At 42.7% G+C, this 25,978-nt stretch overlaps 1 protein-coding gene across 1 annotated transcript in view; it reads left to right on the forward strand.

Moving 5' to 3' along the window:
- Positions 1-25,978, forward strand: part of ADGRL3 (adhesion G protein-coupled receptor L3) — a gene marked incomplete in the record, with an annotated part of 777,222 nt that overhangs the window by 709,153 nt on the left and 42,091 nt on the right. Inside the window, 1 exon segment of the mRNA XM_034772562.1 lies at positions 19,724-19,849. Coding sequence (XP_034628453.1) covers positions 19,724-19,849 — 126 coding nt within the window.

The following is a 25,978-nucleotide window of genomic DNA, read 5'->3' on the forward strand; positions in this document are numbered from 1 at the left end:
TCTCCCCAAACTTCCTAGTTTAAAGCTCTTTTGATAAGATGAGCCAGCCTCCCTCCCAGAAGTCTATTTCCTTCCCTACTCAGGTGAAGCCCATCCCGCGAGAACAGGTCTCTGTCCCCGAAAGCCTCCCAGTGGCCATACATCCCAAAGCCCTCCTTATAGCACCACTCCCTTAGCCAACTATTTATTCTCACAATCCTATCAGCCCTTTGCTGCCCTTCCCTCGGAACAGGCAGAATCCCACTAAAGATAATCTGAGCCTCTATCTCCTTGAGCGTCTTATCCAGCCTGGCATAATCTTCCTTGATTCTCTCTAACGAGAACCTAGCCGTGTCATTCGTTCCTACATGAAGGATAATCAAGGGGTTCTTACCTGCTCCTTTTAGGATCCTTTTCAACCGCAGGTCCACATCGCGTATCTTTGCGCCGGGTAGACAGCACACCCTTCTGTTCTCTGGGTCCGCCCTGGTCACAGGCCTGTCCAATCTCCTCAGTAAAGAGTCTCCAATTACATACACCTGCCGTTGCCTGGCAACAGTGCGATCTAGTAATCTAGTCTCTGATCCCTCTAGTCCTGACCTGTGTCAACAAATAAGTGTTGATATGCAAGCCAGTGAATGCAAATACTTATTTGCAGTAGTAGAAGTGACTATTTCTATTACCCTGTACCCCAAAGCCCTACTGCTGAATTCATAATAATTTGTAATGAATTAACTAAAATAGTCATAGGTATTAATAACAGTGATTGTTAGGATTTCCATTTACTTCTACTAACCAGGAGGAGAGGCTATTCGAGCACATCATTGAGAAGGAAGAGTGAGAGCAGGGCCAGCCACCAGCACAGCTGTGCTTCTAATTCTATCCTTCCCAGACTGTGTAAGAGTCTAACCAGCCCGTTTGACTAATTATAATCTTTTTGAAACTACAGGTTCAAATCACGCTGCCTCCAGTACTCCCTTCCAAAGTAGATAGAGGCACATGAGAACCTATACTGGGAAAAGATATCTCATACTAAGGAACAAATACATACGGGAGCCATAACCTAGCTAGAGACTGGAAATAAAATGTAAAGGTTTAACAGTGAGGGCAGCTTCCCAAGGGACATGGGGGATTCTGTGTCACTTGGAAACTTTACAGAAAGTTCCAGCTTCACTTGGAAAATGTTCAAGTGTCTAGGGGTACGTCCACATGGCAAAAAACCGAACCCACCCGCAGCAGTGAGTCTCAGAGCCTGGACCTACAGGCTTGGGCTCAGTGGCCATGTAGCTATAGATGTTCCAGCTCATGCTAGAGCCTGGGATCTAAAATATGGGGGGCAGGGGCATGTTTCACAGCTTGAGCTCAGCCCAGGATGGAACATCTAAATGGCTATTTTTAGCACAAGCCCGAGTCGTAGACTCAGGCTCTGAGACTCACCTTGGTTTTTGCCATGTAGACAGAGCCTAAGTGATCTAGGTGCTTTTGAAAATGAGTCTTAGCTCCTATGTCACTTACCCCACATCAGGGGTGATATATTCACCTAGTTTTGGTTAGATGATGAAGTTACTGGGTCAGGATCTCTGGTCTGTATTGTGCAGGAGGTCAGACTGGGTGATCATAACGTTTCCTTATGGCCCTATAATTTATAATGCACATTGGCACAGTGCTCTCACAAGCTTAGCAGTCAGCTTACTACACCTTTTTGAATCTTACCAAAAGCACCAAAGCACCATGTTCAACAGCCCTATGGATGGCTCAGAACTCCTGTCACTCAACCCACATCTCATCCCCGCATGATCAAATTTCTAATATGCAAAACCAGAAAAAATACACTCATCTGCTGCACATACACCAAATTAAGTCCTTCGAGAGTCCTACCAAGCAAACATGCCACATATTGGTATAACAATATGCAAACACCTTAAAGGAAAATTGCTAATATTTGATGTCATTGAAATGAAAAACCACCTGGGATTGCATTTATTTTTATGTGCGTTTTTGTTCAGATGGTCACGTTGATTGCAACATCATATTTTGTCCATTCCTGTTGGACACACTTTCAGGTTTTTTGTGGAATGTTTTTATTAATAATAGATTATTCGTTTTGGGGGGGGTTGCTTGTTTAGCTATCGTTTTCATGATGGCTTACATTAGTGTTGAATGGCAGTAGGAAGTGCTAATCTTTCCACTGACAGGTGTCTTCCTTCCAAAATAAAAACCAATCAATAATTATCGATTGAGAGAGTGTCTTGGAAGATATTAAATACTCGAGGTCTTGCTATGAAACCATTCATCAAGATTATTGTTTTAAAAATTCACAGATTTAGTATTTTATCTGCAAAGCCCTGCTTGAAAAATGCAAATGTGGCCAAAGTCTTTATCGAATCTGTATCATGCGGAAACAATCAGATACATGGTTATACTTTACTGTGTTTTGAATAATTATGGCACGTCTTTGCAAAGTTAGAAGGAAGGAAATAAACAGGGTAAGCAATTTTGAGGGCAATTAATTACTTACAGAAATTAGATGAGCTTAACAAAATTGCTCTTTTCAATTACAATAATTAAGAACAAATCTCAGAAAACAGGCGAGATCTTTTGCAACAACCTCCTGTTGAAACAAAAGGGAATAAGAGGTCTCGTGTTATAAGATATAACCAGGCAAATGATGCAGTAATTCCAAGTCCTGTGCCTGAATGACCTAAGAAGGTGGCCTAGAGTGGTGGATATTAACTGGGTGAGATCTGCAAGACTGTGTGAGGGAGTTAGGAGTCCTATTCCCATTGAAAGTCAATGGGAATTGAGTGTATGATAACAGGCATTTTTGAGGATTCTGCCCTCAAGTGACTTGATCCTGTTTGTGGCTCTTCACAGACCTCTGCCTTGGGTTCAAATTACAGGTGGGCAAGCCTAAAGTGGTTCTGATCAGCACCCAAAAGCTCATAGCCCATTGCCCTACCCTTTGTGTCCTCATTGACACCAGTGTGACAGAGCACTCCCGTTCTGATGACATGCACCCGCCTGGCGATCAGTTTGCACTGGTATAGGTGACTGCCCCAGGTGTGGGGGACTGATGAACTGGGCTCCAGATCCTTGCCCAGCATTTACTTGAATTATCCACAGCTTATTTTGCTCCTCCTCTAGGGCCACTTTCTCTTCCCCTCGCAGGCTCCTTGACCTCTCTTCCCCCAACAAAAGTGCCCATCCTTCCTACCTGAGATAAATTCTTCACAGTGCAAGGAGCCTGCTACCCAATTGAAACATCTTCAGTGACTGGGTAGCTAGCCCACTCACCATTGTAGCGATTTGGCAACAGCTGGCTAGCCTGCTGTATCTTCTGGGAACAAGGCTGATGGGCCGATTACCCCACAATATACCCAGAGGGATCACTGAAAAGCAGGCAGTCTAATTTTTCTCTTTTTCTTTTATGTGCAGTAGGATCTTGAACTCTCATCTGGGCCTTCCTGCTGATTCTGGCTATGTTAATCCAGTAAAAGCTATTCCACAGATGCAGTGCTTAATTTGTGCCAGGGTTTGCCATAAATTACTGCATCAGTTACGAATGTAAAACAATTGCTTGAGCCCCTGCACCTCTTCCCTTCCAAATGTAGCATTGCAGAGATGTCACCCTACAGGGCAGCACCTGAGAACATGGATTTTGGCCTGCCTTCTTGCAGTTTAGTGGCAGCCAATGCGAGTTATTTTAGTCATCAGAATGGGGAAGCCGAGGAAGCATTAAGGGGCTAGGAGAAAAGAGAGAAAATCTTGTTGATGATTATGACAGTGTAGTAACTGAAAAATGAGACTGGTGAAACTCTTTCATGAAAATCCAGGTGACGCATATTAGTGGTCTAAGAAATTTGATTAGAACATTTGGCTTGATGCCAGCCAGTCATGTTGGATCTTTGTCACAAAATGTGAAGCCAAATCCTTTAAGTAGTCCCTTATTGCTGGCTATTGATTTTTCAGAATGAAGACACTCCTTCACTAATTAGCAACGAACACATTTGTTTTCTGCGAAGAGCTACTCTGGACTTCGAGTCACTTAGTGTGGCTTTTCAGAAGTTGGCTCAATCAATTATTGCTAGCCCTAAAACTGAAGAAAAAAAACACACACACTATATCTTATGGCAGATATGAATGGAAAATAACATCACGTTGTGTTTTAATTCCTTCTAGTTTATGAATACAGGAATTCCCATCTTAGGGAAGCTACAGTTTAACCACTTGCTGTGAAAATGAATTATGCACATTTATTTCAAATTATTTTGGAGGCGCACGCATAACCTCTCTGCTTTTCAGAGCATTGGTCACCCATAGAAGCCAAGTAAGGTTCTACTCACTTTGGGCTCATTTCTGCCATATTTGCTCAGCAGACTACTTATGCTCATAGCGACTACCCATATGAGTAAGGATTTTGGTATCGGCACCCTTTGTCCACATGTTTATCAAGCCTGAACCTTTTATTGGTCTCAGAAATAAGGGGAAACACTTTGAAATGTCATAGGTATTTTTAATTGTGTCTAACTGCACAAATCATAGCATCTGTTGTTGGTTATTTATGTCTTTAATGCAGTGGTTCCCAAACTGGGGTTCGTGAACCCCTGGGGGTTCACGAAATGTTACAGGGGGTTCTCAGGAAAAAATTCCCTAATGGTGGACAGAGCTGTCCCTAGGGACCTTGGGCAGCATGGGGCCAGCAGCCCGGAGCCCCTGGACTTCCAAGAGCTAAGCAGATCAAAGCAAGCCTATCTATCACACTGAGGAGATTTAAACTTCAAGACTCCTTATAAGAAAAGGAAAGGGAGGTAGATATTTTTTGCTGTTTTTATAATGAAATAGGCAGCTAGTGTTGTTTTTAAAATTATTATGAAGAACAAGTTTAAGCTTTGTTGTAACGTGCATTGTTTGCCTGGACTGCTCAAGACCTGAATGCTTGTGTAGGAGGAACTCTTTGAGTTGAGTTCTTAAATGCCTTCCTGCTGTGTCACATCTGATACTCCTTGAAGAAACATAGGAGCCTTGTCTTATAACAGGCTTATTCAAAGTGATACAAGCTACAAAAGTGAGATCTTGGAAGAGTGTTGCCGTTTTCGTAATGTAATTAAAATACTGTAATGATAAATAATAATTAATAATAAATAGTATGTAATAAGCATGACATAAAAACAAATTGTGTATTTCCAAGATCACTGCTTTTATCATTTATACTCAGGTAAAGGAGAAAATCCCTGGAAATATTCATTTTTAGGAGAGGGTTTGCGAGACTTGACATTTTCGTGAAAGGGGTTCACAGGTTGTTAAAGTTGGGATGCTTTCTGTTCAAAGTTGGCTGAAAAGTTAGATTTTGTAAAAAAAAAAAAAAAAAAAAAAAAAAAACTTACCTGATACCTCATGAGGCTAACAGAAATTATTCCAATTTTTTAAAAAATACAGACTTACTTCATTTGTTTTTGTCCCAGCTGCAAAAAAATGCAAGCAAACAGTATAAATAGTTAAAGTAATTGAATTTCAAAAGTTTGTTCAAGTTTTAATAATCTAGGTTGCTAGTAGCACATATATGAGGAAGTCTGTTTGTCTACAGGATATTACTTTGAGGTTGTCGATGTCCCTTTGAAGTGCACGACTGTGCTGTTCACTTGCACTCTCACATTTCTGGTCATTCTGTCTCAAAAAATACTGATTGGGATTATAAAAAGAGCCTAAGTCAATAGGGTTTGTGCTCCTAAGTTACATAAGTGCTTCAGGTATCAGAGGGGTAGCCATGTTAGTTTGAATCTGTAAAAAGCAACAGAGGGTCCTGTGGCACCTTTAAGACTAACAGAAGTATTGGGAGCATAAGCTTTCATGGGTAAGAACCTCACTTCTTGCATCTGAAGAAGTGAGGTTCTTACCCACGAAAGCTTATGCTCCCAATATTTCTATTAGTCTTAAAGGTGCCACAGGACCATAAGTGCTTCAGGAAATCCCATATAGAGCAGAAATAGAAGGGGTCAGGAGACTGGAGATGAAAATGATTAGAATCATAGATTGATTTCTGAGTGAACTAGAGACCGGAAAGGTTGGCACTATTTATTTAAGGGAGAGGATGAATAAGAGGATCCTCATCCATGAGGGGGTCCTAGGCACTATGGTAATACAGTGTGTGATGGGTTGGATCACAGAAACTCCCTTGGGGCTGCCAACTGATGTGCCAAGACTACTTCTGCCCCTGCCTTCCCTGCCAGCTTGGGACTCCAGAACCCTGCCTGGTTGTGCCAGACACGCTTGCCGGCTACAAACACAGACCCAGGTCTGAATCACGTCCCACAAATTGCAGGAGTAACTGAAAGAAGCTTAAGAAATGTTCCTGTCTCGAACACTCAGATGCCCAGCTCCCAATGGGGTCCAAACCCCGAATAAATCCGTCTTACCCTGTATAAAGCTTATACAGGGTAAACTCATAAATTGTTCGCCCTCTATCACACCGATAGAGAGAGATGCACAGCTGTTTGCCCCCCTCTTCCAGGTATTAATACATACTCTGGGTTAAATAATAAGTAAAAAGTGATTTTATTAAATACAGAAAGTAGGGTTTAAGTGGTTCCAAGTAGTAACAGATGGAACAAAATAAATTACCCAAACAAAATAAAATAAAATACGCAAGTCTGTGCCTAATACAGTAAGAAAACTGAATACAGATAAAACCTCTCCCTCAAAGGTGTTCCAGTAAGCTTCCTTTTACAGACTAGTCCCCTTCTAATCTGGGTCCAGCAATCACTCCCACGCCCTGTGGTTATTGTCCTTTGTTCCAGTTTCTTTCGGGTATCCTTTGGGGTGGAGAGGCTATCTCTTGAACCAGCTGAAGACAAAATGGAGGGGTCTCCCAGGGGTTTAAGCAGACTTTCTCTTGTGGGTGGACACCCCTCCCTCCCCCTGTGTAGAATCCCAGCTACAAGATGGAGTTTTGGAGTCACATGGGCAAGTCACATGTCTATGCATGACTCAGAACTTACAGGTAGCAGCCAGGGTTCACATGCTACCTTGAACGTCCTCAAGTAGACTTCTTATGTGGATTGGAGCCTTCCAAGATCCATTGTCCTTAAGTGTTTCTTGATTGGGCACTTAACTTGAAAATTCCTTTCTATAGATGCTGCCCAAATGTCTTACTAAGGGTACTTAAAAATCAAACCAGTACACAGTCAATATTCATAACTTCAAATACAAAAATGATACATGCATATAAATAGGATGGATAGATTCAGTAGATCATAACTTTTACAGAGATATGTTACATGGCATATGTAGCATAAAACATATTCCAGTTATGTCAGATATACATTCACAAGCATATTTCCATAAAGTCTTATGGGGCGGCAACGTCACACAGTGTGTGTGTGCAATAAAATATATATAATTAATAATAGGGGCGATGTTTAGAAGTTGTGATCCTTTTCAGGGTACTCATGACTCAGTCACATTTTTAGCCCCCTGCCTTCTGTGAGTGGCAAAATGCTTGTACTTAAACTGGGTGTCAGTTCCCTGACACCATCAGCCCGTTACCCACCTAAGAAATCTCCTCTGGGCTATGCCAGCCCTTATTTCACCTTGCAGGTTAACAGTTGGTGTGCCCTGGTCCCCAACCCCCTTTGCAGTGTCCCTCTGTACCCAACCCCTTTTCCATTGAACAGTCAGAGAGATACCAGGACTACTGTCCCCAGAGAAGAGTGTGCACACCAGCTTGTACGGTTCAACTCAGGATCAGCACCTAGCTTAATGTCACTGCTCTAAGATATATTGACAGTGAAAACAACAATAAATGTATTAGCAAAGATTCAAGAGGCACGAAATGTTGAGAAAGGATAATGGAAACAAAAGGTTACATATAAAACAAAATCATAACACGATTTCTGGAGACTAAACAACAAGCTAACCTTCGGTCTAGAGAAGTTTATCTCCCTTAGATGTCTTCTGTAGCATTTTCAGCCAAGCCTGGTGGTGATCCCATTTGCATGAATGTAACTGCTCTGCCTGATTACTTCTTAAGGGAAGGATAAAGGGGTGTCTTCCCGGCCTTCTCCTTGTATCCCCCAAAGTGCAGTGGTTGTATCCAGAGTCAGGATAACCTCCTGTAGCTTATTCTCCAGTGTGTTGCCTCCCTATTGACTTCACTCTCCCCTCCCCATTGACTTTGTGTGTAAATGAGGCTTCCACTGTGTGGGCTGAACATCTTTTGTTTGGCAGAAAACCTGTCTGTCAACTGTGCCTTAATACCGACTTCGGGAACACGTTTTTAGTAGACATACATAACTGCTTGCATAGTATCTGTGCCTATATTTCGCAGTGGTATCAATGCCCAATGTGATCCCGGCTTTCATTTAAGACCTCACACATGACATTCTCTGGTGAAGCAGAATGTACAGACCAGAATCAGGATATTCTTGTAACCCCCTTGCCAGTTGGCATTGAGGGATTAGGGCAGGGGTCGGCAACCTTTCAGAAGTGGTTTGCCGAGTCTTCATTTAATCACTCTAATTTAAGGTTTCGTGTGCCAGTAATACATCTTAACATTTTTAGAAGTTTTCTTTCTATAAGTCTATAATATATAACCAAACTATTGTTGTATGTAAAGTAAATAAGGTTTTTAAAATGTTTAAGAAGCGTCATTTAAAATTAAATTAAAATGCAGAACCCCCCGGACCGGTGGCCAGGACCCGGGAGGTGTGAGTGCCACTGAAAATCAGCTCGCCTGCCGCCTTTGGCATGCTTCCATAGGTTGCCTACCCCTGGATTAGGGTTACAGAAGCATAGGTCAAGATTTTAAAAATCAGATGCCTGTTTTATCCCTTGCCATCCCTTCTATATCTGGAGAGCTGCCAGATGTTCTCTGCTTTGAAAACCAGGCCATTTAGCTGCCTAAATGGGGATGTAGGAGCCTAACTTTAGACGCCATTTGCTCCTGCAAACATTGCAGGGAATACAGGAGGTAATGTGGACACTTCTTTCTCACAATGTAAGAACAAGGGGACCCAGTGAAATTGAAAGACATGTAACTTAAATCTGATTTTAAAAGGTTTACACAATACATACTTAACCTATAGAACTCATTGCCCCAAGCTACAGTTGAGGTTTTTGTTGGATTCAAAAATGGACTGGACATTTATATGGATAATAAGGCCATCCACTATTCTGTCAGATAGATGAAAAGAAATGTGGGGATTTAGATCCTCATGTCTCAGGGCATAAGATAATCATTAGTTGCCAGGGGTTAGGAAGAAGCATATGGAATTAGATGGGGGTACACAGTATTTTAAATATGGACCCTCTACTGATTCTTTCTATGTGTGTTACAGTTTGAGGGATAATTTATGTTCATTTCACCAAAACTTGGGGTTGATTTTTACTTGCTTGTATCGTATTTAAGTATCATGCCAATGCTTTATAGCTCTCAGCTACATTTTCCCTCAGTCAGGGGTTGGTAATGTATATAATTCCAAGACTGTAGTCCCTTTTCTGTAATTTCTTGTGTGCATCGCAGGCAATAACACTACACTAGTAATCATAACAACATACAACATCCCTGAACGTTACCAGGAAACAGGTTCTGCTCTGGTGTTCAGTACATGGGAACAAATATTTACATGTGAGCTAATCTTCGTAAAACTACTTTAGTTTTGAAATCAAAACAAAAAATAAAAACGTAAGTGACGTAGGAGCCTACGTCCCATGAGCCAGAAGTCTAAAACCAATGGGAGTTAGGCACTTAACCTTCTCAGGTGCTTTTGAAAATCCACCAAGGGCCTAGCTGCATCTTTAGGCACCTAAATACCTTTGAATATCTGGTCCATGGGATTTAGGCTCCTAAGTGTCTCAGTCACTTTGGAAAATGGGTCTTAGGCTTGTAAGTCACTTAAATGTTTTGAAATTTTTACCCTTAGGCGCTTTTGAAAACTTTAAGCTAAAAGGCAAATCCAATGATTTCACATTTTGTTTACACAAAGATAAAAAAGACCCTCCAGATACCTTGGAGAAAGGCCATTGCTACTCACTCCAAAACTTAGGAAAGGCTGTGTCAGCTGAAGCTAAGACACGTGACTAAGGCTCCGTTTACACCATACCCCCCGGCAGCAGCATGTAGGGTGTGTATAGCTACATACCGCAATGAGAAGCCTGTTGCATCCAAACTGTGATGTGTAGCTACACATGTCAGTGAAAGGCTCTGGTGGGGAGGAGATGCAGCTCCCCGTGCCGGAGCCTTTCACTGTCGAGAGAAATGGCTCTGGCAGGGAGAGGCAGCGGGGAAAAGCCCAGCTTCACACTGACTTACAAAATTCAGAAAACTGGTTATGAGGCCAAAGCCCGCACACTCTTCCCCTTCACTTCCCATGGCTTATTGAGGAGGGGAGCAGACTGTGGACAAGGCCATGCTGGGGATGTGTGGAGGGAAAAGGTAGCTGCCCAGACTGCTTCTTGCTCTACCCTCTGCAAAATATCTGCATAGCCCCTATCCATGAGGCCATGGGGACAGGGGAGCAGGTAGGAAAAGCTGCGTTGAGTGACATGCTCCTTTTCCCAGCCGCAGACTGGCCAGCTGAGCTGCTGAAGGAGACCACACAGAAGGCCTGGTCCTGTCCCTTTTGCCCTTGTCTTGATTGCCTCAGCAGTGATACTTCTTGTGGGTCCTCCTCCTGGGTAGCTGGCTGAAGTGTGCTGCCTGCTGCTTTCCCCTCCCGGTGCCCTCTGCTAGGAGACACTGTGGTCTGCACAAGGGGTTGCTATCAGCTGGGCAGTGGTGGGAGTGTGCCTGTCCTCTGCCTGGGTACCAAGGTTCCCAGCTGTAGCATCAACAGGCCCTAGCAGGGGTCTGTGAGAGGGCTGGCTGCCCTGATGCTCTCGCAGCCCCTCTGAGGCAAAGATGGTGCAGTGCATGGAACCCCAATTCAGCCCCTCCCCTAAGTTACAGTCAGAGCCCCTGCTCGTGGAGGGAGACAGAAACCAACAGGCCCTCAGACCAGGGGCTCTCTCTGTAGACTCTTGGTGCCAGTAGTAAGCTCTCTTTACTCTGCCCTCCAAATGGGAATCCTACCCCATTCCCAACTCCCACTCCTTTCCCCAGTGAAACAACCCACACCCCTCCGATAGCCTCCCTCACGGGCCCCAACCCAGTGACTCTCAGGCTGATTCCTCCTCTCTGGCCAGTTCCCAGCCACCACCCTACCTCAGAGCTGAGACCCTCGCATTGGTGCTCACTGCTTCCCTTCCGCACCCTTTGCTTCCGCTCCTGACATGACCTGTCTCCCCCAGCAGCGAGGAGAGGGGCCACACCAGAGCACAGGCCGGGGAGCGACACAGGTGTTTGCTGGCCTGGGAGGATGGTTCAGGGTGGAATTTGCTCCAGCCAGGAGTCCCAGCTCCCAGCAGTCAGAAACTTCCCTCATACTCTACCCCGAGCCTCCCTCCCCAGCCCCCACAGCTTCACTGCTAGAAAGAAGTCCATATTATGAAGTCAGGTCTCATTGGCTTTGCCCCTGGATGGAAAGCTACCCCAAGCATCCGAACACAGCAGAGATCTGCATGTAACCATGACAATAGCTTCTTCTGCACGCAGCCTGGGCCTGCATGCTGCCAAGCAGCAGAGGCCACGTGTAGGGAAACTGGCCAACCTTGGGTAAGTGAGAGCATGGCTGGAGTGGAGGGAGGCCAGCGCAGGGTGCACAAGATGGGAGGTGGTGGTCAGATGCTGGAGAAAAGCGATGGGGAGATGACAAAGCACCATCACCAACACCACGAGGCTGGTGGTAGCTCAAGCTGGAGGCGGAGGGGGTCTGCCAGCCCAGTGGTGTTGGTGATGGTGCGGAGGCGGGAGTCGACTCTGGCATGGGGTGTTGTGCGGTGGAGTTAGCGGAGGTGTGAGTGGGTGCACAGGCAGCCTGACTAGTGGGTTGGGCAGGGTTGCTGGACCGTGACTGGGGGAAGCTTTCCCACCTCGCTCTTGGCCCAGTCCTGATCTCACACCCAGGTAACTCCAATGACTTTCCATCTTGTTTGGTGGACAACATTGTTCCCCCTCCCTGCCCCCCATAAAATGGAAGTAAATAGGTCAACACTTTCCTGTCTCCTTGCAATCAGCGGAGAGGGTTTTAGACGATTCTAATGCCATTATCTTTAAACGAGGGTAATGTCGCAGTCTGACTCATAAATAGGCAACCTGGGAGTTACAATTATGAAAACAACTAATAATAAAAAGATAAGGCTTCTATAGAACATCCAAATATATTGGACAAAGCATGCCTAAGGTACAGCGAAGTTTTTGCCATCTACACATATCAAAGCTTTCCAGGATGACTACATTAGATTTCCTCTATTAATGTTCTCCATAGACAGCAATGATTTTTTTAAAAATAGATGTCTAAGTCAATTGAAATTTTATAAGCAGCAGAAGAAGACTGCGGCTGGGGAGCTACAGAACTCAGGGAATGACGGCTGCTTTCATAAGTGATGCCAGGAGGCTGCTGTTATTTAGATCCTCTGATAAGTAAACCGGTCTGGTCAGTGTCTGGGGGGGACACCTGAGGAGGAGGCTGTGGCATTCTTTTTGGTAGGCTGGGAATACGCTTTGGTTATTTCTTACAAAATATTCTTCTTGGCATTATATTCTAATGTTGGTGTTCTTGTCTTTGTCTATGCATTCTTTAGCTATGAGGATAACAGACCCTTCATCAAGTAAGAATGACCTGAATGGCTGATAAATCCCATTTATCAGTGTGGTCTCATGAACCAGCTGGCAGATCAATATTGAAAAATCATTAAAGCTTCTGTCATTCACGTTTGAGGCAGAAGAGCAAACTGTGCAGGAAAATGGCCAGGCATACAGCTTCTAGGCAGAGTAAACATGCTGCATATGTATTGCCAAACAATTGTCACTTTATCTGCTTCACAATTCCTGATTGGACATCACCCGAATTCACTGCAAATGTTAAAGCAATCTCGTGTAGTACAGACTTGTTATACCAATAGCAGCTTTCTTGTTTCATTACGCTCTGTCGCTCTGTGCATCAAGTGTGTTGTGCTGGTAAGGAGAACTTTGGCTTGGAATTCTTAATGCAATTTAGGGGTAAATTTTCAAAGTGATGCATGGGTATTAATCCATATAACTCCAAAGCTAATGGGGGCTAAATCTCTGTGCAAGACTTGGAAAAAATGTCTCCTTAAAGATGAGACTGCACAGTTGTCACAAATTGTCAATTTCAGGCTTTCAATCGTGCCAACATTTGATGTTTTGTTTTTCCATTTCTTTAGAATTAAATTATAAAAAAAGACTGTGAAAAACTTGTAACAGAAACACAAGTCTGTACAAAGAGCTAAAAACAAAAGGAAGCAAGAAACTTACAAATTATTAACTTTATATCAACATTTCTTGTCCTGCAACCAAAAAAGAAAAAAGAGAAGTAGTAGTATAATGGAAGCATAACAACTTTGCAATAGACTTTCAGTTTGTTCTTCTGGTGAAGAGTCCTTTCTGTTCATTTTTTTCAGTACCATTGTCATATTCTCTTTCATTTTTCAGTTCTCTTTTCAAGAGTAGGGGATGGAGCAATTTTATGCAGTTTCCACCCCCTCTTTACCTCCAGGTCTGTTTTCTACATCAGAATTTTGTATATTGGACAGGTTTTGCTGCGTGGCTCCTCTAACCCAAAGATTCCTTTCGGCTGCTAAGGTAGCATATTTCTGTTACTACCATATAAATGGTTCACTCTTTCCTATGCATCTCTGTAGTCTGAGGTGCTCTCCTTAGACTCAAAAACTGGCTGAAACTGGAGATAGGGTCATTTTCAATTACCATTTCGGTCATTTTTAAATGACCAAAATACACAAGGACACAAGAGAAAAATCTTTGTTTCTGCATTATTATTATTTGTTTTAAATGACTTGATTTTGCAATTAAGATCATAACGTGGTCTCCTTGCTGGTGGAATCTTGGCAGGAAAAATATTTAAAACAGCCAAGCTATTAAACTTTATCCAGTGACCGCCTTTCAGAAGGATTTTTGAGACTGCATTTTTAATTTGCATAGTGCTAAATATTTATTCACAGAATTGACTGGAAATGCTTCAAAGGAGCTGGTTCTGGTTTGCTAGATATATAATAGGGATTTAAAATAAAAAAAACTGTCTAGATAAGTAGTTACCTTAGTGGAGCTCTTCTGGTCGCATGGATAAATACATGTTTTATGAACTTCAATGGAAGATATAATACTGTATTTTCTTTCTAATATTTAAAGAAGAACAACGAGAAACTTTGACACAACAAAAGTGTGTTTCTGTTTAGGACAAATCCTTATAAAAGCACAGGAATTCAAAGTGAAGGCTGACATGTTGCCCTAGTGACGTGACTACAAGATTGGCATCCCCAGCTGCAAACGGCTTGGCTTTCTCACAGGATTTTTCACCAGCTCTTCTCTCTCTCTCTCTCTCTCTCTCACATACACACTCACACTCACACACACTCTCTCTCTCTCTCTCCCCCCCCCCTCTCCCCCCCTTTCCCTTAGCAGGATGCAAACCCAACTCCATTCTATCTCAAGCCAAGTTTCTTTTTTCAAGCCTGCAATGTCTGAGGAGGTTGAAAATTAGGCAGAATTTGAGCTCACTCCTCCCTATCAGGACCTTGAGCCTTCAAGTCCTTCTGCTGTTCCCAGCAGATAGCTCAAAGCTGTTGCACTCCAGGACTGATGTAAACAGAGGACACAGATGAGGTGAAGCGTTACGGTGTGGGCCTCCTTGCTCAGGGGAAGTCAATCCAAAGCCTCTCTCAAAGAAGAAGAGTTAAAAAGAGGAGAGGTGTGAGTGGAGAATGAGCATGTCTGGGCAGGCTTTCAGGCCTGAGTCCCCCAGGTTTACATGCTATAATTCCATTCACTTTGGTAGAGTTACTCCTGACTTACACCAGCGTAACCTAGAGGGAAAGCTGGCCCTTGGGCTTAAGAGTGATCCTCAAATGAGGCTGCTTGCCCTGCGTTCCCCACTTTGGCCACTAGGTGGAAGTTCCCATGGTGCCTGCAGAGTAGCACTCTCATTAAGGTCCAATCCAGCGTTCACTGAAGTCTGTGTGATGACTCCTATTCATTTCAGTGGCCTAAGGCAGGACTGGGTTCCCTTCTGCTCCCTGTCCTACTTTTCACGCTTTGGCTTTTGGGTACCCCTATGGAGTAGGGTATCAACCCCTCCATGTGACTTAGCATTTAAAGTTTCAGGGTTACTTGGGATAGCTTTGCCCCTTCTTGGATGGCGGTTCCGGCTCTCCTTACACTGAGTTAACAGAAGTAAAACACACCAGCTGACCTGTTTATCCAAAGCTCAGAGCGCTTGCCTTGGTTTCTCAAAAAGGAAAAGGCTGTGAACCGATGTCTGGAGTCACTTCTTACCCCTACAGCCCATCCTAGCAACCCAAGTGAAATGCATTCTTGAGGGGAAGCAGCCACACATTGAGAATAGTCCTCCCCCCACCATTAAACTTCAGAACAAAACTCTGAAGTAGAAGCACAGCAGGTGAACCAAGTCCCAGAGCCTCACCAGCCACGTGTAGTAGTTTTACCTTGTTTTAACTGGCAATGGTAAAGTTTACCAACAAATCAGAAACCAGGGGGAAAAAACAGGAATAAAGGTGTCTTAGTGACTGTTAAATAGGGAGCATTTAAAGAAGCTAATCCAACTTCAGCAGTGAAACCCGTGGGGGCTAACAAAACAACTCCTTAAAAGGGTTTTGTTTTGTTTTTGTTTTGTTTTTTCTCAGCCATTTGCAGAAACAGCATCTACATATCATTTACATATTCACTGCTACTGCATTAAAAATGTTTATGGTACAAATCTGCTTTGGTTAAGATAAGTTTCTGTCCTCATAACATTTTCATTTTTGTATCTTTCCTCAAGCTCAAAGATTAGTAAAGTGCATGGAATTTGATAAGCGCTTTTGTCAAACAAAAAAACAAAACCCAACACCTCCTTGTAACTCTATCTGATTATTTTTTCTTCTGCTAAAATGATAGNGCAAGAAGTGAGGTTCTTACCCACGAAAGCTTATGCTCCCAATACTTCTGTTAGTCTCAAAGGTGCCACAGGACCCTCTGTTGCTTTTTAATAGAAAAGAATGTAAGCACTTGTAAATGTAGACTCCGATCCTGCCTTGTGACCTGTGTGGCTGGAGAATAACAATGTAGGATTGGGGTCTTGCTGAAATTTGATCCTGTTCTCCACCTACAGGCCACATCCAAAGCCCATTGAAGTCACTGGAAAGACTCCCATTGACTTTAGTGCACCAGGATGTAGGGGCTTGACCTTGCACCATTCGGCTGAATGGGTATCCTCCCATTGACTTGAATGGGAACAGGAACAAACCCTTGATGAGCTGCAGTGTACTGCATTGCAGCTGGTAGGGTGACAAGTAAAGCCTTGGCCAGCAAGTTGTTTGGAAGCAGTTTGAGAACCAGCTTGCTAAATCGTCATGCTTTAAAACTGGAGAAAGAAACTTGGAGTCAGATTTTTGTTCCATGTCATTTCATCTCCGAAGCGATCATCATAAGAGACTTGAATGCTTTAGTTCAAATCCAAATTTGTGATAATGATTCTAAAACTTTTTAACTTCCATGCCTAATAATAAAAACGTAGGAAGATGCTGAATACTTTAAAGAGACAAGTCAGCTGAACAGAGCAAATACTGTCAGAAACATCTTTAGGCACCTACAGTATCTGCAGTTGCCTAAGGAGCCATCAATGTTCTGGGGATTGCCACCTAACTTTAGGCTGCTGTTTATGAAAATATTGACCTAAAAGTTTAGAGCTGCTATTTAGTATCTCAGGGTAGCATAATGCAGCATCTTGACTGCACAGTATAGATTGGTTTCAAGCATTTCATGAAGGTAAGAAACTAAGCAGACCTATATATGTATGTATATTCATACGCCAAGCATTTACTGATGTATTGGCATCAGGCGCATGATGTGTTGTTACTGGTTTAATGATAATGACCCAATTCAGCAAAACACGTAAGCACATACCTCATTTTAAGTACATGAGTAGCTCCATGGAAATCATGAGGACTACTTATATGCTTAAAGTTAAGTGCATGCCTAAATGCTTTGCTGGCGTAGACTCAGTAAGAGCAATGTAGTTACTTAGTCACTTTTAAGCAGCCATATTGCGACAACCTACGTTAAAAAAAAAAAGAAAACACCAAAATTCTCCACCAAATCCACTGCGGTTTAGAGGAGAAAAGAAAACTCTGCTTGTAAATGGGCTGAAATGAGCCAATGGCATTTTCACTTAAATGTGGAGAAAATTATAGCGCTTCTGAGCCTTAAGGAGAGCCAATTTTTCTTTATTACAGAATGTATGTGGAAATGTTAATTTGACCTTTTAATAAATGAATCATTAAGGGCTAGATTCTGATTCCCTTATTCACATTGAATAATTCACTCTGCAGGCAGTCGCATTGTCGTGGGGCATCAGGCACCACTCAGCGTGAGTAAGGGGAATTAGCCTGTCCCATATTAGGCTTTGTAAATTCTACCATCTATATACATGATATATCAAATAGAAAGGAATCCCACTAATCTCAGTCAAAAAGAGCAAACAGGGATGACATGAGCATGCCCTTGAAACAATTCTCTGCTGAATACGCTGTTCAAAAAGCATTTGCATTGTATCTGTGCATCTGTTTCAGTGTTATTTGTAGTATCCTCTAAGCTGTATAACGATGACAAAAGAATGCAGTTATACCCCGAGTACCTATACATCTCCAGTGCCTCCTGAGGTCAAAGGCCTGCCTGCCTTTCCAGCACTGACTATGAGAGGGCATCTGATAGAAGTGCAAATCTTGTTGTGTGTTACTGCTGCTCTATATTTCTAACAATTGTCTGAGCCTTTACTAGTCTATAGATACCACAGATTGGGAAAGAGGGAAAGCACTTAAACACATGCCCAGGTCCCATTGGGAGATTTTGGAGATCCTGATGCCCTTACCTCAGTCCAGTAGCACTTATTCCATGCATAGTGCCATTGACTTCAGTGGATCTGCCTGTAGTGTATTCAGCAGAAGGACCATGTCAGAATCTGGCCCGTTAAGTGCTAATTTCAGCAGATGCTGCTGAGGTGTGGGTTGTGCTCTTTTGGTGTTTGTATATTTCTGGGGAGACGGGAGCTTCAGTTCTCCATTAAACCTGTTTCAGCTCTCAGTGTTTTGGGTTTGCTCTGCTCTCTGACTCTTCAATGATTCTAGTCAGATTTACAGAGTTTCCTTTTATGAAGAAGTTGGATTTCTTTCAAGTCTGTGTTTCCTGTACACCCTGTTGCTCTAACTCTCAGCCCTCTTGCAAATGTTTGTTTTCTAGCAGAGCACCGCTTAATGGCATTATAGCATTGTGGCCATTCCAGCACCGGATGCCTATTTTACACTCTTTGGCCAGAATCTCTCCTCTCTCATGCCAGTTTTACGACTGTGCTGTCGTTGATTTCAGTGGGGTAATGCTGATTTAGGCCAAGGTAGGGGAGAGGAGAATCCAGTCCAGTCCCTGGATTTTGGGAATCTCTTTCCCTGAACCAAGGGGTTGGGAGAGGGATTATTTGAGCGGGGGGGGGACATTTTCTGTCTCTCACGGACTGGAAAATCAGCACATAGCTGTGGTGGGAAGCAGTTGGTGGCTAATTAAAGGAATTGAATTATTTTCTCTCAGCAAAGGACTGATTAGGCACTCGAGAGCACATTGGGCACTCATGGTATTGTGTTTGTCTCAAGCTTTTATGGAAAGGCCTAATAAAAAAAAACCTGTAATCTGCTATTTAAATAATCGTTTCACAGATAGGTTTCTGAAATGCCCATAGGAAGAGTGGAGAAAGATTTAATCAGAGAGCAGTGAGCACAGTGTGCTCACAGACTAACCTCTGCCGGTTTCCTACTGCATTTACATTTCACGTGGAGAAGTAAAGTGGCCTTTTTTCACATTTGTGGCACAGCCTGAGATCACCCAGCTCAGCAGATGACCCATTTTCACTCTGGCCTCTCCCTGGTCTCCATGCATGTGCAGTCTAAATTATACACACACTCCAAACTTTTCCAGTGCCTAGAGCCTCAGCTGGGGTATGTCAGTGTCGTTCCATTGAAGTCAGGGGAACGACATCAATTTCTGCCAGAAAAATTACCCCATTAACTCCTCAGTCTTGTCTGTCATATTATAGGGCTTTATGGGGGCGTTTGCACCATTCCCACCAGTTCTACACACAGAAGACTTCATTTCAAAGACTGTCAGTTTCACAGTTTTCTGGAGTTTGAATATATATATGAAATCAATTCCTCTTATACGTTTCTTCTTTTGTAATTTTCCTCCTAGTCCCCTGCCAGAAGCAATAACTTGTAGCACTGTGATGAGCCAATATGCCAGTTCATATCAAATCTATGAAGATATTAATTTTGGGGCATAAATAGAATGTCTTTAGTTTCTCTCATGCTGCTTTGATGTGCCTCAGAGGTAGCTAAATTCGACTGATATCGGTGAACCGCTTTCCTACATAAAAGCCGTCCCTTATGACATCATAAATGTAGAGCTAATGTGTTAGGAGAACACTGTTGAAAGGTGTAATGGAATTCTTCTAAATGCACAGAAACAGCTATAATTGTAATGAATCATAGAGGAGGAAAAAAACTATTGAAAATCTTTAGTCTCAGGCTGGAGAGGGAGTTGCCCACTAATGGAAATGACTGTTTAATTGGCTAGGTACGTAAAGAATATGGAAAATGCCTGCGCACACATTGCTGTAGTGGGAAAAGTACGGAGAGCTCCATCGGCTCAGGAAAAACATCTGGGTCACGGACTCCTGGACGATATTCCACAGGCTCACAGGTAAACCGTGTATGTTCACCGGCATGGAATGCTTCTTACCTGCCTGCTAATATCGTTCTTTGCATCGGGTGATCTGTAGGCAAAGGATTCATTTCTGGAAATGAGACATCCTCTTGGGCAGGTACATCACTTTGTGCAGTAACAATCCATCAGTCAAGGAAGCTTCATTTGCTTGTAAAACTGATGGGGGAATAAGTTGATTATAAAACTGATTTGATAAATGGGCAGCTCAAAGACTTCCTGTTTGGTATCATTCTTTCCCTTCTGAACGTCATGGGTCACACTCTGCTCTTTGTTATAGGAGTGGTAATCTGTAGCAGTTCCATTAGAAGTCAAAGAAGCTGTTTCAGAGTTACGCCAGTGTCATGCAAAACAGAATTTGGCCCCATGCTTTCAGATGTGACATACCTGAATCGAGCATAGTTTGGTGACCTTAGGTTGAAATTACCATTAGCATCCCTTAAGCAGTCCTTAAATGAATTGAGGTGAAAACAAAGGTGTTTTCCCCCATAGCTAAGGAATGTGTGTTTTATATGACAAGGTTACTGTGCTACCCCAACAAAATATTTATGCTGATAAAAAAACAACAGCAGCTAAAAATCTTGTATAGGCTGGGTGTCGAGGCCTATCACTTTCTGGCAATAGTTGTTTTAATCTGTTGGTTTACTCAGTTTCCATAGTTTATGGATCTCTGCAAAGAATCAACTGAGAGTCAAATAATAATATTTATTTTCTAAATTTTATTATGCTCTGTTCATCCAAAAATTCAATTTTTATTCTGTTTGGGAGTTTGGCATTTTACTCCCTAACTTGTCTAAGGATGCTGATTTATGAAGAGCAGTTCATATAAAACAAACTAGCTGACTCCTTAATCAAGAGAAACCAAACACACACTTATTCTGCATTACTAAAGGATCTAATTATATTTGCCAATTCACCTATTAAATTATGACAGAAACATGCAGTGAATAACAGTTTATAATCTGTCAGGAAAACATAATTTGTGATTTATGTTGTCTTGGAAGTAAATTGTTATTTATTTTAAGTTTTCCAAGGTGTCATTCAAGAGTTGTATTCTGACATCTGCTAGGGACTGCACACAGCACATATAGTAATGGAATATGGAGCCTTTAACCTCTTGGTCAAAAGTGGGTGGTGCAGATTTGGCCAGTGGTCTGCCTATTGACTACCTAGCATATCTTACATATACAACACTCCCATTAATACACCCCAGAATGATATTTGCCTTTTTCGCAACTGCATCATGTTGTTGACTCTCATTCCATTTGTGATGCACTATAATTCTCAGAGCTTTTCCAGCATTACTACCACGGGCCAGTTTATCCCATTTTTCAGCTGTGCATTTGATTTTTCCTTCTTAAGCATAGTACTTACCACTTATCTTTATTGATTTCATCTTGTTGATTTCAGATTACGTCTCACATTTGTCAAGGTTGTTTTGAATTCTAATCCTGTTCTCCAAAGTGCTAGCAACCTCTCCCAGCTTAGTGTCACCCACAGATTTTATAAGCATGCTCAACACTGCATTATGCAAATCGAGACCCCTACTTGATACACCCTCTCAGTTTGACAGCAAACCATTGATAACTCTCTTTGAGTATGGTCTTTCAACCAGTTGTCCACCCACCTTCTATTAATTTCATCTAGAATACATTTCCCTACTTTAATTATGCAAATATCATATGGGACTGTATCAACAGCCTTAGTAAAATCAAGATGTATCATGTCTACTGCTTCCCCCCATTCACTAGACTAATAACCCTGTCAAAGAAGGACATTAGGGTGCTTTGGCATGATTTGTTTTCGACAAATCCATGCTGGCTATTCCTTATTATCCTCTAGGTTCTTACACATTGATTGTTTAATAATTTGTTCCAGTATCTTTTCAGGTATCGAAGTTTGGCTGACTGGTCCATAATTCCCTGGGTTCTTTTTCTTGCCTTTGTAAAGATAGGTACTATGTTTGCCCTTCTCCAGTCCTCTGGGACCTCACCGTCCTCCAGGAGTTCTCAAAGATCATTGCTAATGGTTCTGAGATTGCTTCAGCTAGTTCCCTTAGAACACTATAATGAATTTCATTTTCACACCCAAGCTAGGCTAACTCAGGTGTTCAGAACTAGGTGCCAATCACCCAGGTGAATTGTGCAGTGTGGCCATAACCCTCTAGCGGTCCCTCCAGACTAAGGTTGAGACACTTTGGCGGGTTTGTGCTTGGATTCCACTCCAGCTTCCTGTCCTGTGCTTGTTTTCTGTATCAACAGAGGACTCCAGTCTCTGCGACTGGCCATCCTGCACTTCTCACAAGCATTACAACACACAAATAAAATTACAGCAGAAAATGGATGATGATCCTACAGGGTTATAGAGAGTATCTAATGCCATTTATTTAACATTTGTGACGCATTGTCTCAGAGTGTTTTATGGAGAAATGACATGGGATTGCTTGGAAGCATTCTATTATTTTATAGCAAAATACAAGCTGCAGGGGAAGATAAACCACATAAAATATTTTCCCCTGTTAAGATACTCCAAAACATCATAATTAATAATCAGGAACAATTACACCAAAGAAATTAAACAAGCTTCTCCACCATTAGTAATTAAATATTTAAAAGGGTCGCACTTTACATTAAAGTTCCATTCATAAAAATGTTTATAAAGGCTTAATAAGCGTTTAGTAGATGATTTAATACCGGGTAAATCAATTGTCATAGAGTCCAATGGATACTTACACTGTGACTCAAAACAGTTTTCCCATCCCATGAGAATTTGATATTTTTTTCTGATCTAAATCTCACAAATTTTCAAAAACCAAAAATCAATTTATAAAAAAAATCAGTTCAGTTCAATCAAATAATTTCATTTTGATAACTCCAAAATGTTTTGTTTCCATTTCAAGGTTTGTTTCACCTTTTGTTAGCGTACATGTCCGAACATTTCAAAACAAGAGGTCTGTTTTATTCAAAACACTGAAACTTTCCTGTTCAACAATCTCAAAACTTAATTAACCAAAAATGTTTTGAGTCAGGTGTTTCATAAAAACTATCACTGTTTCTCGAACAGTTTCTGTTTTTCCCACAAACTGGCATTTTCCAATGAAAAAACATTTAATTGGAAAATTCCCAACCAGCTTTGTTCATAACCATCTGTTGCACCTTCTGCTGAAACGTTTATAACTATAACACACACTGCTCATGTCTGTGACCTGCTTATGATGTCTATTAACATTTTATAAACCATTTATAAATGGAATCTTAATATAAAGTGTGACCAAAATGGGTTATTGTAGAGTTTTCAGCTAGGATTTTCAAGAACCCTAAGGCTCGTGGACACCTGCCTACCTCCTTTAAAATTCCTTGGAAGTCCCAGGCTTCACATTTCCATAGTGCAGAACAATGCTTCCCCTCCTTGTGCCATCTTACCCATGTCATAGGTGAGGGCTGGGCAGGTGTCTCCCTTGCGCTCATCTGTGGGTTTCTCAGTGTCCTTGGAGGTATGTGGATGTTTTCCCCCACATGGCAGAATTATTGACTCACAGTGTCATAGAATCATAGAATATCAGGGTTGGAAGGGACCTCAGGAGGTCATCTAGTCCAACCCCCTGCTCAAAGCAGGACCAATTCCCAACTAAATCATCCCAGCCAGGGCTTTGTTGAGCCTGACCTTAAAAACCTCTAAGGAAGGAGATTCCACCACCGCCCTAGGTAACCCATTCCAGTGCTTCATCACCCTCCTAGTGGAAAAGTTTTTTCCTAATATCCAACCTAAACCTCCCCCATGCAACTTGAGACCATGTTCTGTCACCTGCTACCACTGAGAACAGTCTAGATCCATCCTCTTTGGAACCCTCTTTCAGGTAGTTGAAAGCAGCTATCAAATCCCCCCTCATTCTTCTCTTCTGCAGACTAAATAATCCCAGTTCCCTCAGCCTCTCCTCATAAGTCATGTGCTCTAGCCCCCTAATCATGTTTGTTGCTCTCCGCTGGACTCTTTCCAATTTTCCAACATCCTTCTTGTAGTGTGGGGCCCAAAACTGGACACAGTACTCCAGATGAGGCCTCACCAATGCTGAATAGAGGGGAATGATCATGTCCCTCGATCTGGTGGCAATGCCCCTACTTATACAGCCCAAAATGCCATTAGCCTTCTTGGCAACAAGGACGCACTGTTAACTCATATCCAGCTTCTCGTCCACTGTAACCCCTAAGTCCTTTTCTGCAGAACTGCTGCCTAGCCACTCGGTCCCTAGTCTGTAGCAGTGCATGGGATTCTTCCATCCTAAGTGCAGGACTCTGCACTTGTCCTTGTTGAACCTCCTCAGGTTTCTTTTGGCCCAATCCTCTAATTTGTCTAGGTCCCCCTATACACCCCATTAGCCCCAATGACGTGACGTTCTGTGTTGGGGAAAAGGAGAGGTTGCCTTACATCCTTTGTACCTGAGCAATACCTTTGATTGTGTAGGATTCTGTTAAAGATAGAGGCTGATAATAAAACCATCTGCTTTCCATTTGCTGTCAGCATATGGGGATAAGTAGCTCAGCACAGCAGTTTGCAGGCATGAAGCACAGTCACACACACACACACACACACACACACACACTCCAACACTGCACACATTTCCCTGCCTAACCCATCTCTTCGGGCGGAGGTTATCATGTCCCAAACTCCTTATGTGTGGCTATTCTCTGAGCCTGCTGTGCTGGGTCTGTCCAAGCTCATCAAAATGGAGGACACCTTCCATGTTTGGCTACGTGGAAAAGCATAATGCTTACTGCTCTGGGAACTCTCCGGGGCTCAGCTCCCATGCACTGAGGAGCACGGACTCTTTGACACACAAACTAGGAAAGATGAGGCTGCCCATGGCAACACTACAGTGCAAGCCATATGTATTTCGGCCCTCGTTCTCCCACTGCCATATACCCCAATGAGATGCTGGTGTAACTCCTCTGAAATCAGTGGAATAACACCATCCTCATGCTGAAGCCGCGCAGGGGTGATTCAGGCCCTTTATTATTATTGTAGTAGCATTTTTATACTTTAGCTTGCAGCTAGTGCATCCTGAATCGTTCTCCCCGCGTCAGGAGACAAGGAGGGATGACGGAAGCCACAACCCCAGATTGGGTTTCCCCATAGCAAAGGCGGATCACGTATGCAAGGCCCATGACAGTCCCAGTTGTACAGCCGTGCAGCAAGTTCATTTGGCCACCTTTCATCCTGACATTCAGCAATGCAGCTGGGAAATATATCTCTTTGGACCCTTCCTCCAGATAACGGGGAAAAAAACAACCAGCAATCAGGAGCCAGATATTCAAAAGAGCTCAGCACTCAACACCTCCCATAAGTGACTGGGTTCTCCAAAGGGGATCAGCTTCCATCTTCAGGCACCTAAAAGAAATGACCAGATTTTCAAGGAACAACAGGCACTACTCAGTTCTGAAAAACTGCCCCTGCTCACAGCTGCTTAGCTCGTTGGAAATCTGTCAGTAGATTTTCCAAAGCACAGGCTTGGGGATGAGGCGGTGTGGTGCGAGTGACAAAGGCAAATGCCCCATGACCCATCTGAAAGACAAAACAGAAGACCGCTAAATCCGGGATAACACAACAAGACCCCTTCAATAAATGCCGTACCATAAATGTCAAAATCTTTGCTGTTTTTCATTAGGGGAATATAACTTCTCTTGTTTTGTGGCTGTATTTATTTCTCACCTTCCCCACAGTGGATAATAAACCTCTAGAAAACTTGAGCACATCCAAAGATGCCTAGACATAAAACAGTTATTCCAGTATACTTGAAAAAAAACCAGATACAAATCAATATACAACAAGGGAATTTTAGAAGCACTCATGCTATTTTCTGTGAGTTAGTTTCAGTCATTCAACACTACATGGCTGGAACAATATCTTGCATGGAGGTTATTTTGTGCACGGTCTGCTCTGCTTGTTTATTAATATTTAGAAAATATATGCTATCCTGTGATGCACTTCTTATTTGAGATACAAATTCATGTTCTGAAGCCAGGCAGCGAGTGTCTGGTATGCAGGGCCAGTGCAAGGAAGTTTTGCACCCTATCTGAAACTTCCACCTTGCGCCCTCCCCCCCCCCCCCAC

This window comes from Trachemys scripta, chromosome 5 (assembly GCF_013100865.1).
Source record: "Trachemys scripta elegans isolate TJP31775 chromosome 5, CAS_Tse_1.0, whole genome shotgun sequence".
Taxonomy (NCBI): Eukaryota; Metazoa; Chordata; order Testudines; family Emydidae; genus Trachemys; species Trachemys scripta.